Raw genomic sequence first — 15473 nt, forward strand, 5'->3', positions numbered from 1 at the left:
TTTGTGGAGAAAGAATTTGAATTCTTACTGAAATCCTTCTTTGGTGTTGTCTCGTCGATGTATTTCTGGACTTGACTCATCGCTCTGTTTTTCCCGCCACCTTTCGGCTTTCTCCTTGATGCCCCCCATGTCTGTGTAGCGCTGCAGCGAGCTGGACTTAGACGGGCTGGTGGACGGGTCATCACTGCCAACTTTGGGGTCCAGCGGGAGGGAAAGGGGTCTGTTCAGAAGGGGAGGGGAGCCTCTGCCCTCTCGTTTCTCCCTGATCCCGTCTCTCTGTGCAGACTGGCCGTTGACCGGGTCGGACTGCTGGATTCTGCTGGGGCTGAGCTCCACTTTACTCTGTCTCTTCAACTCTTTTTTGGCCACGCTGTGAGAGAATCATTTCATTAGACAGGTATGATGGTTTCAGAATCCATCTGCATCAATTCAAAGTTTACCTGTGTGCACCTAAAGTAAACTCAACAAGAGATACAACACAATAAGCAGTTAAAACCTGGATGGACATTAACCTGTTGTAGCTTATTGCAGAAACTTCTTGCAAGCTTCCAATATGCAGTATAATATTTGACCACCAGAGAGCACTGGGATGCTTTTTTATGTGCTAAGCTGTTCATTTCACCATCTATCTTCATTACAGTGATTTAAAAACAAAATTCAAGCCTGTTTTAAACATACATCTGAACACATTAACATGCTGCAAAAAGAACATCCCTTGTCCACAAAGAACTTTTAAAACTGTACAACACACCCACTTAAAGAGTAACTTCAAATGTAAGCAATCGTTGTTAAGTGCATGTTTTTGATAAAGGTCAGTCATGCAGCATGTGCTTGAATGCTGTATCAACCAATAAATGTTTTTGTTAAATGCCTTTGCAGTATTATATGACATTTATTTTTCTAAAGACCAGCCCACTATCAATCCAGGCCTTTAAATAAACACACTATCAGCCAGTGATAATAACCAAAGCTTTTCTAAGAACTGCAATTCACTTGGATTAGAGGGATGAAACACATACATGTTGCACAATAATCCACAATTTTCCATCTTCTCTTTGATTCGGCTGCAGGACAGAGAATGTATCATATTCCTAAATCATTCATGTGTCTTTTTAAAAAAATCTTACAAAAGTGAAAGTCTATCCAGTTTGTATAAAGCGAGCAGAGTAACTTCAGAGGTTTGGTTACTTGTCTCGTCCAGGCCGTGCTCTACACGTCTGCTTGTCAGCCTCATTCTCATGTGGGTGCTTTGACTTCTTAAGGGAGCTCCTCCATGCAGTCTGGATCACTGTGGCAGCTTTGTTGTGCTTCTCATAAAACTCACGCCAGCTCCTCTGGAAAACACCAAAACTCCTTGTTAATATTTGTGTTCTGGCAGGTTGTTTATCTGTTCTAACACTTGGAAATATTCATTGGTCTTCAGGCATTCAGCTTTCAAACCAAAAGGGTCAAAGCTGTGATGTGTTAAGAAGTCTGATCATCTTTGAACTATTTGAGAATATTTTAAGTTGTCTTACACATTACTACAATATATTATCAGGGTTCCTAAATGCTTTTAAACATCAAAATTAAGATGTTTTAAAGATCTGAAGTGAGAAAAATTTATACCACTTTTTGCACTGCATACAATCAAAAATGAAAGGCGTGAGATTGCTTGGTACCAAATGTGGCAAAAGAAATGTTTTAGTCATAAATGCCTTAATTTGATGATTTCAAGCACATTTAATGCCTCTATTCAATCAATATGCTGTATGGTGGTATTTAGCATTAACACATTTTAGCAGGTGTGCTGAACTGATTCTAACCAGTTTAAATATTAAATAGCAGATTCATACTTTTTGCTAGGGAAGACCTGTTAAAATAAGGATGGGCTGCAAGGATTTTTAAGTGAGTAACCTGGTAGCCCAGATATTAGAGAACTGTACTAGTGCATCACAACCGTATCAATTTAAATCCCATTGAGTCAGATGAGAGGGGTCTGGGTTTCATGAATTATGGAGAATACTTATGAAATAATTTGTGGAGGAGGATGATTAAAATTGTGTAAGTATGACTAGAAAACAAAGACAGGATAAAAACACATCTTGGTCAATGTGCCTTCTAAAATTTAAGACTTCTCACTGGTAAAAATCTGACTTTTTATGGCCTTAAATTTCAAATGTGCAATTAAAGACTATCTAAGACTTTTCAAGGATCTGCAGGAACCTTGATTATATTTAACACATGGTACCTGTATGATCATGGTGGCATCTCTCTTTTGCAGAAAGTGTAACCTCATCAGACAGGCTCGGAACCAGCGCTGCAGGATGATGATCCGACGCATCACTTCTTTGTTTAGTGCATCTTGTAGCAGCTGTTTCTCCTTCTCCTTCAGGAAAACCTGAACAGATTAAAATAAGGTTTTAAAAAAAAATCTGGGAACATTTTAGTGCATGCACTACTTGTGTAACTTTTGGTGTTTGCATGTATTTATGTAAAGCCACAATACTACTGAATATATCCAACCAAAACTCAACAAAGAAGGTGTTGTGTTGTCTTTGATAGCATACATTAATTTATGCTGAACTCATGGAACCATGTGAAAAAACTAAATGTGACAGAGATATTTACCTGTGTTTTTCCTATCTGATAGGTGTTTTTATCCAGCTCCATCCTAACAAGAAGTTCTGTTATGTGCTCTGGTGTAGCAGTGACTCCTTTTGGCAACAACACTCTGAACTTTTCAACAAACTCCTGTCATCGAGAGAAAAACACAACATGAGTGCAAAAAGGCTTTCCTGTCAGTTCAATGTAAAGATAGGTTCCAGTTGTTTTTTCCCCATCATACTCTCCTAAATGTAAATGACATATTGTGCACATACATATATACAATATAACCATCTTTCTGAAATGACTGCCCACCTTAAAAGTGTATTTGGCACTGTAGCCAGACTTCTGGATCTTAACTGTCTGCAGTATGCCTGTGTACTTGATTTGCCGCAGCACAACCTTATCATCAAAGTGAAGCTCCTTCTGTAAGATCAAAACACAACACCAATGATGAACTGTCTTTAACAGTAGAAACATTTCATGTCATTGAGCTGCAGCACAGAGGATTTTACCTTCTCAGTGTTGGAGCGGAGACAGAAAATAAAGAATGGCTCTGCTTTTTTGATCGTTGTCATCAGTTTTTGGAGGGAAGCCTGTAGGTTAGACATAAGCTTAGTAAGGGCTGCAATAATTTCTTTTTCAAAAATAAAAGGAACAGTTAAAAAAAATTCAAAGGCGCACGTGGTCCTGCGTTCTTGTAGGTTTGTTAGGTTGCCACAAGTATACAAAGGCAGCCCAGGTTCAAGTCCGGCCTGTGAGGAAGGTAGAGAGAGGACAAACCTGGAACTGAGTGCTGACAGTGGGCGGTTTTGTCGTCCTGTGAGGGTGGAAGACTTTACTGGTCCGGTCATGTGCAATCAGGCCGACGATATGTTGGATTGAGTTGAAATTCATGAGGTTCTGTTGAGCAAAGCATAATAAAGTCTGTAAAATTTAGATGGACACATGCATGATTCAATAAGAGACGTGAAAGATTAATGCTTGCTCTCTTACAGCATGTGCAAACAGCTTTGGAGAAGTGCTGCTTTTAAAAAACACTACACACATAAATTCCACTTCACCTTTGGAATGAGTTGCTTCTGCCGACCACTTCGACTTTTCCTGTATAAAATGAAGACAAAATTAGGCTTTATTATACAGACGTCCATTGAAACCAGTGAGAAAAGCCAACAACTACCATAACATTTTTTAAAAAAGGCATGCAGCTCACTTACTTCTTCTTTTCAAAATTTGCAAAGATGTCCTCAAAAACATCAAGAGGCAGCTCATCAGAGCGATCAAAGGAGAAATCCAGAGTCAGGCTGTTGCTGTGGCATAAAATATTTGTCAAGTTAATTGGTCATCATCTCTTAATCGCTCTTGTTTAATGGTGGATTGAAACTCTAATGAGGTTATTGCCCTGCTAACATCACATTTATTCCAGAAAGTCACAGTGGAATGCAGCTAGCACCAGATTGAGGGGACCGTAGGCTTTAAACTTTCCTCACACAGACTCTGAACTGGGAGGGACTGGTTTCATTTTTATGTTCCTGAATGCTGGTAAGAAATTGGACATAGCTGAAGTGAGAGAGCATCATTCCAATGAGAGACTTGTGTGTGTGTAATCTTTCTCAGGTCTTATGAAAGAGACATTCACACACTTTTTAAAGGTAACTGTATATGAGTTTAATTAACACCATCATTTTTGCTGTGTTTTACTTTATTATAGAGTTGTGACTTTACCTGAACAACCTTGTTCTTGTCGTGAATAATCATGTTTTACTGTTCAACTACTCAGCACTTAGAGTAAACTTTAAATGAAATACTACTTGAGTGGATTTATAGGCCAGTACTCTCACTTAAGTAAATTTTAAGCAGAGTACCTGTACTTGAGTACAGTAGTTGTGTACTTTTTCCAGCTCTGGTGAACATAAGCAAAATTCAACTCATATCGTGTGAAGACAATACACTACGCATGCAACCTGTGTTATCTTAAACATAAAGAAACTACTGTGTTAAGTCTTCTGTTTAGCACTACACCCTTCCCCACTTTTTTATTTAGTATGAGAATGCGTAAAACAACAGGAAGCATTAAAAGCAGGACAGAAAGTTTCATTATATGGTCACAGACAAGTAGTTTGCCATGTCTTCAGCCACTTCTGCATTCTTCTTTTAACCTCATACCTTGCCTTCTGAGTTACCCTCCAATCCGACAGGGATAGTCTCTTACTGTGAGTTTAATGTGTTAAAAACCAGCTCAGCAAGATTTCAAGGGCAGTCCGCCTGAAATTTTAGGAGTGTATACAAAAAACAACTTAAGCCAGCCCGATACACTTAGCAAGCAATTACAGACCCATTGCCATCCTCCCTGTAGTCTCAAAAGTTCTGGAGAAGATTGTAGCTGAACAATTAATAGAACACCTAGAGTCTAACCAACTGCTTCATCCACAGCAGTTTGGACTTAGAAAAAAATATTCCACAGAAACAGCAAACTGTTATCTGCTTGAGAAGATCAAAGCCTCTCTAGATAAAGGAAATGTCGTAGGAGCAGTGTTCTTGGATTTAAAAAAGGCTTTTGATGCCGTTAACCACAGTGTCTTACTTAGCAAACTAAATCAAGCCAAAGTGTTATGTGCAGCAAGGAAGTGGTTCAAATCATATCTGGGGGGGAGACAGCGATGTCTCAGGGTCAATGGGGTAAAGTCACAAATGAAAGCAAACAGCATGGGAGTACCACAAGGGTCTGTTCTTGGTTCATTGTTGTTCACAATGTATATCAATGACCTACCAAGCTGCTGTCCAGATATCAACTGCCAGATGTACGCTGATGACACGGTCATCCACGTGTCCACTAAAACACCCAGCCTGGCAGGTGAGCATCTGACGCAGGCCTTATTGCACATCTATGAATGGCTTGAGTTATCCCATCTAACTCTTAATGTAAAAAAAACTGTATCCATGTGCTTCTCCATGCGTAATAGGCCTGCAAATGATGAGTTTGAGGTCAGGATAAAGAATAAAATCATTGATGAAGTGAATGAAGTCAAGTACCTTGGCATCATCCTGGACAAGAACTTAAAGTTTGATAGTCAGGTTAAGTACATCTGCAAGAAGGTAGGACCAAATCTTAACTGCTTTCGGTTTTATCAGAAGACACCTGTCACATCAAGGTGCAAAACTGTACATGCATGCAATGATTTTTTCTCATCTATCATATTGCATCACATCATGGTCACAAGCTTCTCCAACCACATTAAAACCCATAATCTCAATATACAAGCAGGCAATAAAAGTCATGGACCGGAAACCAATGAGATGGCATCACTGCCACATTTTAAGAAAACAAAATCTTCTCAGCTTTGAAAATTTTATGAATTTTAGTACTCTTAAATTGTTTTTTAAATGTCTAAACAATCATGTGTCACTACTGTTTTCTGAACTGGCCAGCAGGCATCAGAGCTCTCACAGAGCGGCCACATGATCCTCCACCAGTGGTGATTGTTGTGTCCCAAGATACAAAACTTCATTCTGTCAGTCTGCTCTTTCTGTAAAAGGGGCAAAACTTTGGAACTCTCTACCCATTAATCTAAAACTGGAGACCAATAGTAATGCTTTTAACAAAGGACTCAAACAATGGCTAAAATCAAAACAACGGTACTCACATGAACAACTTTGACTGGATGATTGCTTGATCATGTAGCCTTTGCTTTACAGCTTATGTATATATTTAATCGGAGAAAACTGCTTCTCTTTCATTGTTGTGATGTTATTGTACACTGCACTTTTCTTCTTCTCTATCTTCTCTTAATACTTTTATTATTTTATCATCTCAAAAGCCTCCTGTGGACAAGTGTTGCAAATTAGCACCTGTGCTAAAACACTCAAACAATGCATCTGGTTTGTCCAATGTAATTGTGATGTCCACATCAAATAAACAATAAATAAATAAATATATTGGGCTATATTTACCCCCTTACAAAAACCATGGGGTGTGGCTTGATTTCAGGCTTGTCATAACTGAGCTTTTGTCAAAATAATCAAGTGTGGAAAAATGTGATTTTATCACAGCTCCTGATCCCATTTATAATTCCAGGTCAGACTGCCTCTGACAATATACCCACAATAACTAATGAAAGCAGAACAGGAAGGGTCATAAACCACATGCTGAATGCTTTTATGACTTATGAACAAAGTGGCAAAAACAAATGCATGCACACTGTCTTCAGCAAAGATCTCACTTTAGTTCTTTGCTCTTTTTCATTTGCTGCAAAACAGAGCGCACACTAGTAAGCAAAATGAAAACACTGATCGTCTACACCAGGGCTATTCAATTACAAATTCAACTGGGCCAAATTTTAAAATCAAGAAATTTTGCTTGGCCGGACATATTCTGCACCCTGTATGCAGCTGGTTTCAACCAATACAGAGCGATTTGATGAAAAATATGCACTTCTTATTCATAGTCTCCCTTTTAAATTTGGCAACATGACAAAAGAACATCAAAAAGTGCCCGAAAACACAACAGAGCTGTATTTGAACATAACCTGAGGTAGTAGAAATTTTTTTTTTTTTTTTAATAAAAATAAAATAAATAGAATGAAAAAATAAAATGAAAGTCTGTAAATAATAATTTTGGTCACATCTTCCCCAGGCATATCTTAAAGTGCCTAAAAACTAAATTAGCACAGTTATAGCTACAGTTGAAAAGGAAATGTTTTAAACTCGGTATCCTGGGGCTAATTCTGTCAGCATCGCTAGCCATGCTTCCAAACAACGCAGGGCACTGTGTTTCATTCACATTCTGAAATACTGTGGGAATTTATGAAAACTTGCAAAACAGGTTGCCCTCTGCATCTCTGGCCTGACCACAGGCTGGGCCACTTGGGGGTTGGTTCTGGGCCACATGTTGACCCCCTGGGCTGCTAATTGAATAGGCCTGGTCTACAGTATTATTTTTCCTTCAGAATACATGTTTGATCAGACAACTTTCTGTGAGTGGTGGTGTCACGGTGAAATTCTTACTACAAATCACAGATGTGTGGATTTGCAGGCTGGCAGAATAGCTGTGTCTCCGGAGCGTTATAATAGGAAATATCAGGTAAAACTGTCTTGCCTGTGGTCTCTCATGTTTTTGGAATCGGTTAAGATTTGAAATTTGTCAAGCAAAGCCCTTCAAAACTAGATAGATGAGTTTACCTGGACAGCCTGTCCATCGGACTGCTCTGCTGTTTCATGTCTTTGAGGGATATTCTGGACGTCTGTCTGCTCAACACTGGAGTGACAACACAGAAAGATTAACAACGTCATTAGGACATTATCAAATTTTAATCACATATCATTAAGAACAACATAGGTCAAACTAACGTACAATTTAATTAGAAATATAAACACACACACAAGGTAGCTGCTGCTTTAAGGTAATATTTGTAAACAAAGATTCTTACTCAGCTCAGCCCGCTTGCGTCCCATGCTCTTGAACACTGAGAGGATACGAATGATGGCTCTGAGGACTCCCCATCTGAACAGCGCCTCTGGACTCGACGCAACCAAGTGATGCAGGAATGCCCGCTCACTGCTCCGCAGAAGTGTTATGACTTCGGGACGCATGTGCTCTGTGTTTCTCTCCCTGAAATCCTGAAGAACAACAAGAATCAAGATTTAAGAGGTGTGATTTTTTTTTTCCTCACTGAAGCTGTACTAAGGGAATCTCTGCTGTTTGGATTAATAACATCATTCACAACTTGTGCTACAACTCCAGTCTGGTTGGGGAAGGGAGCTTCATTAATGATTTACTTTGTACACAACGATTCTTCTGGGTTTTCCCACGGTGCCTTATCAAACAAGGCTACTGCTGACAAATTTTGTTGCAAGTTTTATGATTTCAAATGTAGGAAGAAAAGATTGATTTTACCCTACTTTTGAAGTTTGATGTTGTAGAAAATATACTGCACCTTGGTGTGATATTTGACCGGGCCAGCAAAGTGCTGAATGACAAAAGTCGACTCTGTATTTGAAGACTCAATGAAGAATGGGTTGTCCTGATGCTGCTGCTTCAACTTGTCCAACAGGGTTTCATCAGTGGCCTGAGGGAGGCTGAAAATACACAAAGAGAGGAACAAAAGACCAATATCAACAAATGATACCTGGAAATTAGACGCTGATTGAGAAAAAAAATAGAAAGACTAAGGAGGAAGATTAATTCAGTATTCAGCTGCTGACAGGACATAATGATAAATAATAGTAATCAGACATTTTCAACAAATTCTTTTAGATAAACAGTTTTTGATCTGTATTTTAAATTATAATGGCATATTGTTTGCTAAGTAAGCAGTACTGACATCACACAAAAAACATGACATTAGTCCTATTTGAAGTTTATTACCTACTTATGTGTCTAGCAAGGCCCTGTCAGGTGGGACTTGCTTGAAAAACTAGATTTTGTGTTAAAAGTAGGTCTGCCAAATTATTACTTAGTTTCTTAATCTTCATTATTTACCAGATTTTGATAGTTAATTGCAATTATTGCATTTTAAAAAAATCAAAACAAATAATATAATCTGTTTTTTACATTTCTTAACAGATTTTTTGTCCACAGAGTTATTTCCAGTGTCTTGATTTAGGAATCCGATGAATGCAAAGAAATTTACCAAACTTTATGATCCTGACTTTTAGATTTATTATTTCAAAAAGCTGCACTGCTTCACTCCTTTTAGAACGCAAGACTCATTGAGTTCTTAGTGAAATACAAGGTCTATTTTAATTTTTTTTTAAAGAGAACACTGGTCAAATTTAGAAATAAAGAGTGCATGTACAAAATGACTCACAGAACTTCAACAATCCCTCATTAATGCAGCTGTTCAGGAGTTCAAGCTGCTTTCTGTGTACAGGTAACCTAGTTAAGGTTATCACTTAGGCAAAGAGATTTTTCTAGTTGTTAAATTGTTATAACTCAAACTAGTTTCACTGAAGTATTTGTCACTGCCCTGTAGTGATGTGTTCTTTTATTTTTTTTTCAAAATGCCCTTTTCCGTTTCCCTGACTCATTTAGTGTGAGAACAAACAGCAGAAGATTATGTTTTACGTAGAGTTCCCCTACCTGCTCTCCTCATCCAGCAGGTCAAAGAGTCCGCTTGACTTTTCGCTGATTAGCTGAATGCAGCCACTGTTGTCAGAGCAGTTGATGTTTTCCCAGGTGATGCCCTCTGACACATAGCCTTCCTGAAATATATTTCAAACAGTCAGCTATTGTTAACAGCCAAAGAGAACTAAGGACAGAGAGTAACTTCTAAAATATAAAAATGCAGTGTCAGCAGGTTTGAATCCTTAGTGCCTGATAGGTTGAACAGAAACAGAAAGTAAAAACAGATTTAAGGACAATACAACATGTTAATAAGTTGTAACTATCAGTATGTGAGACCATCTAAATTGGTAATTAATTTTTTGATGCTTTTGACATTTTAAAATAACTTTAATGAAAAACACCCACTTGTTCAAGCTTGAAGATGTGCTGGTTGGTGTAGTACTGAATTTTCTCATTGGTGTAGTTGATGCAAAGCTGCTCAAAGCTGTTTACGTGGAGGTTCTCAAACCCAAACATATCCAGGACACCGATGGACAGACACTGAAACAAAAAATATCACACAGAACAATTTAAAGCTGTTAAACAAGAGACAGCATATTTGGTGCATAGTTGTCATGAATAAGCTTAATTGAGAGCAGAAATTACAACCAAAATTAGCATTAAACAATCTAAATATCTTATGATTTTAAATTCATCTGTGCGCTGGTATTTCAATTTCCCTCTTTTGAGGACTTAAAAATTTTCCTCAAAGATTATAACTGAAAGTAATACTTGAAAGAATGTTAATTTGGAGTCAAAAATGTGCAAACTGCTTATGAACAGAACTTTTACAAAAACATATCTTTAACTTTTACAACTACTTTTTAAAATTACTTTAAGGTGCAGCCCTAAACTGTCGTGAGTGACTTACAGAAACCGACTCTTCCATGTCTCGTCTGTTAAGCACTGCATGGTTGATGTGAAGGATGATCCAGTCAAACAGAGCACTGTAAAGAGACTTGGCCATGGAGTCCCGCATACTGTAGGCCTGAACACAGAAAAATCCATCAAAGTTAAAACCTTGATTCAAATGAGAGAAAAAAGGCTCGTTGAAAAAAATAAAACTTTCAAAAAAGAGGAGGAAATGGATGCTATTAAACAATGCTGAAAATGATTGTATTTTTGTACGCAACATTTTCCTAATAAAAAGATAATGAAAAAAAAAACAAAAAGGAAAAAATTAAACTAAATTCAGTACTTAAAGTAGGTGTTTACCTCTTGTAGTGTGTACTGTGAAACTACAGTGGCGTTGACCAAATCTACTCTCCTCTTGGTCAAAGCCTTCACCAGATGCTCCTTTTTAACCTTGAAAAAACACAAAACAAAACAGTTTTGACAGCTTGACAACAAAGTTACACAATAGAGATACACAGGGAAACAATTGCCAAGACATGTATTTGAGCAAGCTGCTGCATGTTTGCTCTTTAAGTTATTTTAGTCGTAGTGATGACGCACATAGGTCATCTTTAGGAGTTGTTCTCTGCTTTCGAGCAACTGTGAATTCATTTTAAGTTAGTGTAATCAAACTTTCACAGCAGTAGAAACTAACTTTAGACTGTTATGATTAATCAGGTCATTGAGATTTTACACGCACTTTAAGAAGGTCTGACAGCATGGACAAAACTTCATCAGGTCCGACTTCCAGGACTTCAGTATCCTCTGATATCGTGTAGGTCACATTGCCCAGGTGAAGAATCGCAGAGAGGATGGAAAATATGCTGCAAAGTGGAAACACACAAAAACTGATACCTTAAGCAGGTTTTAGATCCTCAATTTCAGAGAAAACATACAGCAATGTAGACATCTAACTTATCCATGTATTACCATTTATTTTGTTACATAAGGTGGCACAAAAGAGAAAAGGATTACCAAACCACACACCTACTGTAAACCAGCTGTGCCTGAAACTTAACCAGACTCACTCTTCTCATATATGATGTTAGGGCTGGGCGATATATCGAGTATACTCGATGTATCCTGGCTTTTGCCATGCACGATGCATAAAATGACTATATCGCAAATACCCGAGTATAAATTATGTGGAAGTTTTGAGCCGCCAGCGTGCATTTTGCTGGAGTTTCACCTTTCCCATTGTCCCTGAATGCATCTCTCACAGCAGAGAGCTCTCTCTCTCTCCTCTGCACATGCGCTTATCAGCGGGGAGTGAAAGAAGGGAGAGGAAAGTAAACAGAGCAGCATGGGGAGTTAGCAGAGTCGGACAACGAGAAACTGCGCTGGATCTGCAGCGTTGAGCAGTCATTCACCTTTGAAAAGCAAGAGGTCGAACTCACACAGTATTCATTAACATACGCAGCAAGATGACTCCAAGATAATGGCAGCAGTAACACAACCCGTCACTCAAGACATGAGCCCAGTGTTGCTGAAAACCAGGATTTAAAATCTCATAAAGACACTTAACCCAGAATACTTGATTTGACTGGGCGCAAATATTTTGCTGAAAACTCCCTGCCAGAGTCGTACATGTCAGGGAGAAGACGGCCCAGCAGCAGACAAATGTGATCCACTTCTCCACAACAATGGAGACCTATCTCATGTTATGAACTTGTCAGAAACTGGTCCAGCGTTCATCAGCACAGATAACGGACTAATATAACCACAGCTGTGAGCCTGAAAGGTGGATGAAACTGCAGGATTTTGGCCATTGACTGCATTCAGGATTGGTGAGTTTTGTGTAGGTTTGCATCACCCTTAATGAGGAAAATAATAATTTTATAAACAGCAATAGTAAACATAACACAGAAAACATTTCAGGACTTTCCATACACTGTAAAATACAGAGTATTTCATGATTTATGTATTTTTGATTTATTAGTAAAAGATTGATTGAAGTCCTTTCAAAATAAAAGTGCTAAATTTGACTTTATATTGATTTTTACATTCTGCAAACAATTTTATTAAAGATCCAATAGAACAGTCTATTTTATCACCAAACTAGTGTCATTTAGGGCCGAATGAAATACAGCTGCTGAGAGACCATTTCAAAATACCGCGATAGTGTATCGGGATATAGCAAAAATATATCGGGATATCAATTTTAGGGCATATCACCCAGCCCTATATGATGTGCTTTTGTTTGACAAATTTCCAGTCTCTTCCTCTGATCTGCTGTTGCCAGCTTTGCCTTCAATCGAAACTGCACTCTTGCTTTCAGACCCTTGGTGATGGCAGCATCCACCTGCAGGCTCAGACAGGGGGTTTAAGATACTGTCATATCCCTTCTTAAATATCTGCATGTAAATGAAATCTGCGGAGTTTTCATGTCAGAGCCTTGACACCAAATCAAACTGTTCTGCTGCTGTTTTAGAAAAAAATCATTTCAGCTGATTGTCTTTTATAAAAGACAAGAATATTTAACTTGATGTCAAGATTCATGACCTCATGTTTTACTCTTGCTGTGTAATTACTGACTCAAAGGGCTGCTTTGTCCTTATTGTGGTAAATCACTAGGGTTCCTAACCTGAGCAGGTTGCAAACTATGCTGTTAGAGCGATTTTGTGCACACTGTGTCCTGAGGCTGTCAGGCACTCATCAACATGCTTGCTGCATTTTTTCTCCTGCTTGACTTGACAAGTTCTGACCTGTTACTGACACCAGTGCAGAAAGCAGAAACCATGAGAAAGCATTCAGTTAAACTGCATTATCATATCACATGACTTGATTCATTAACATAATTTCCAAATTGGTATAGCTAACAGAGCAGTGCATTGTACACATTCTAAACACCATCAGACTAAGAGCCAGTGAAAAGCACAGAGTTTTTTGTTCATGTATTTCACTCTCATGGAGAGCCACGTGATCAAGCTTTAGTGTAATAATATACAGTGCATTCTGAAGATGACTAAGCTTATAGCCATGTAACACAGTGTCCTTCATGATAAATCCTCCATGTCTGACAGACAGACACACTTATCTTTATTTATAAACAAATCGAGGCAATTCAAATGTATTTTTAGACATGAAATCACTTTTTGTTCCAGTCCATTATTTGTTGACTTGTTGTTAAAGGTAGTTTTACAAATTTACTGTAGGCTCACGGGCTTGCACCATTAAATCAATACTTACTATTTCTTGGTGGTGGACAGGAAGCCAACCATCTCCATGGCTTGATGAAGCCTCTTGTACTCCTGCTTGAGTTTCTCCTCATCATCCAAAGAGAGGTCTTCCTGCAGAGAATCAAAAACAAAATTCTGAAACTTAACAGGCAAGGGTGCTCTTTAATAAAGTCACTTTACATGCTCAAGTTTCTCCTTGTTGTGTTTACACCTTTCATTGAGTTTTTTCAAAGTTCTTGACCATTAACTTCCTGATTGAATGGTTTCAGTCATTAAAAACACCAAAACCTTCAGGACATAAAGACATTAAGAATGAAGAGTGGAATACTCCCTTCAGAAGAAGGTATAATGCAATATGAGCAGAGTTTTTCCTTTAATTAACGTTAAAGGTTTGTTGTAAAATCCTCTCATAATTTACAGTGTGAGAATTTAAAAAACATCTAATTTTAAAGTAAATCAAAGAGCAGCTCAACTACAAAAATCCTCTAATTATCAATATCAGTGTTCACCATTTCATTATCATCTATGATGCAAATGCAAACATTAGAAATCTCAGTCTTCTATCAAAAGTTGCTGTTACTGCTAATTCTTCACATATTGTAATCATCATTACTGGCATCACAGCCATATACAAGAAAATAAGTTTAAGATGGATGTGTGGCCAGGACAAGACATAAATGTGTCTTATTCAGACTTGTTGCTCTGCTTCTTCTCTCTGTTCTACATTTCCCTCTTCTATCTTTCTGTATTTCTCTTCAAACCTTTACAACTCAAACACATCAGCAGATGGCTGTTCAACCCAAGTCTGGTTCTGCTCTGGGTTTTCAGCTTTTAAAGAAAGTTTCTCCTTGCCACTGAAATGTTGCTAAATGTTGCTTAGTGCTGAGTTCATGGTGGATTAATTTTGGGTCTGTCTTTATAAATATATAACAAAGAGTACAGTTTAGACCTGCCCTCTTTGTAAAGTGTCTTGAAATAACATTGGTTATGAATTGGTGGTTTATAAATAAAGATTGATTGATTGATTGAAATTTGCTGTCCACTGCTGGGAATGTTTAAAATAAGAAATTAAAAATTATGGTATTAACAATGTGTTTCACCCTTATTTTTCTGAAAAAGTAAAAGTAAAATCCTCTCTTTGGTGAGTGACAGCAAACTTTGCTGCAACTTTTCAATAAATCTGTAACAATCTAACGTTTACTGAGGAATGAAAGTGACGAAACAATGGCTAGAATTTCATTATAAATCCAAAGATAAAGAGCTTCTAAAACCTTAAACATGAAAAATAATAAGGGGGAACGCTAGAAGATGGCCAATGATCAGTAATCATGTTAACAAAATGCAAAACAATCATTTGAAACTAGACAGACTTTACACTTTACACACTTTACATACAAGGTTTGTCTTAGGCTGGCTAAAATCTGTAAGATTTTTAATCTTAAATGATTTGGAAAAACATGGGAACCCACAGACATAAGGACAATTTCAAATGATTTTTTATCTTATAATCCTCTGAGTGCACAAACTAGTCCAGTGGAACTACAACCAAAAATTAAAAAACGGTCACAAATGCACACCATTACAGAAGGAGATGCAAGCATATATTCTAATTTCAATCTATTTTCCCGAGATAGTATGAAGAATTTCCACAGAATTTCCACATTATATCAAAGGTCACATATTATGCAAAAATACACTTTTTCAGGCTTTTC

At 37.8% G+C, this 15473-nt stretch overlaps 1 protein-coding gene across 2 annotated transcripts in view; it reads right to left on the reverse strand.

The window, feature by feature from the left end:
- LOC121519671 (unconventional myosin-IXb-like) overlaps nt 1-15473 on the reverse strand; it is a 47220-nt gene that overhangs the window by 17418 nt on the left and 14329 nt on the right. For both annotated transcript variants that reach the window (XM_041802474.1, XM_041802475.1), the window contains exons 6-23: nt 13772-13872; nt 11283-11406; nt 10904-10993; nt 10560-10676; nt 10055-10189; nt 9665-9786; nt 8520-8661; nt 8013-8202; nt 7765-7840; nt 3804-3896; nt 3651-3690; nt 3370-3489; nt 3102-3182; nt 2902-3012; nt 2611-2733; nt 2231-2380; nt 1189-1334; nt 29-370 (exon numbers count right to left, since the gene is read on the reverse strand). In XM_041802474.1, the coding sequence (XP_041658408.1) occupies nt 29-370; nt 1189-1334; nt 2231-2380; nt 2611-2733; nt 2902-3012; nt 3102-3182; nt 3370-3489; nt 3651-3690; nt 3804-3896; nt 7765-7840; nt 8013-8202; nt 8520-8661; nt 9665-9786; nt 10055-10189; nt 10560-10676; nt 10904-10993; nt 11283-11406; nt 13772-13872 (2303 nt within the window). The remainder of the gene's footprint in view (nt 1-28; nt 371-1188; nt 1335-2230; nt 2381-2610; nt 2734-2901; nt 3013-3101; nt 3183-3369; nt 3490-3650; nt 3691-3803; nt 3897-7764; nt 7841-8012; nt 8203-8519; nt 8662-9664; nt 9787-10054; nt 10190-10559; nt 10677-10903; nt 10994-11282; nt 11407-13771; nt 13873-15473) is intronic.

Source organism: Cheilinus undulatus, linkage group 13, assembly GCF_018320785.1.
Source record: "Cheilinus undulatus linkage group 13, ASM1832078v1, whole genome shotgun sequence".
In the NCBI taxonomy this organism is placed as follows: Eukaryota; Metazoa; Chordata; class Actinopteri; order Labriformes; family Labridae; genus Cheilinus; species Cheilinus undulatus.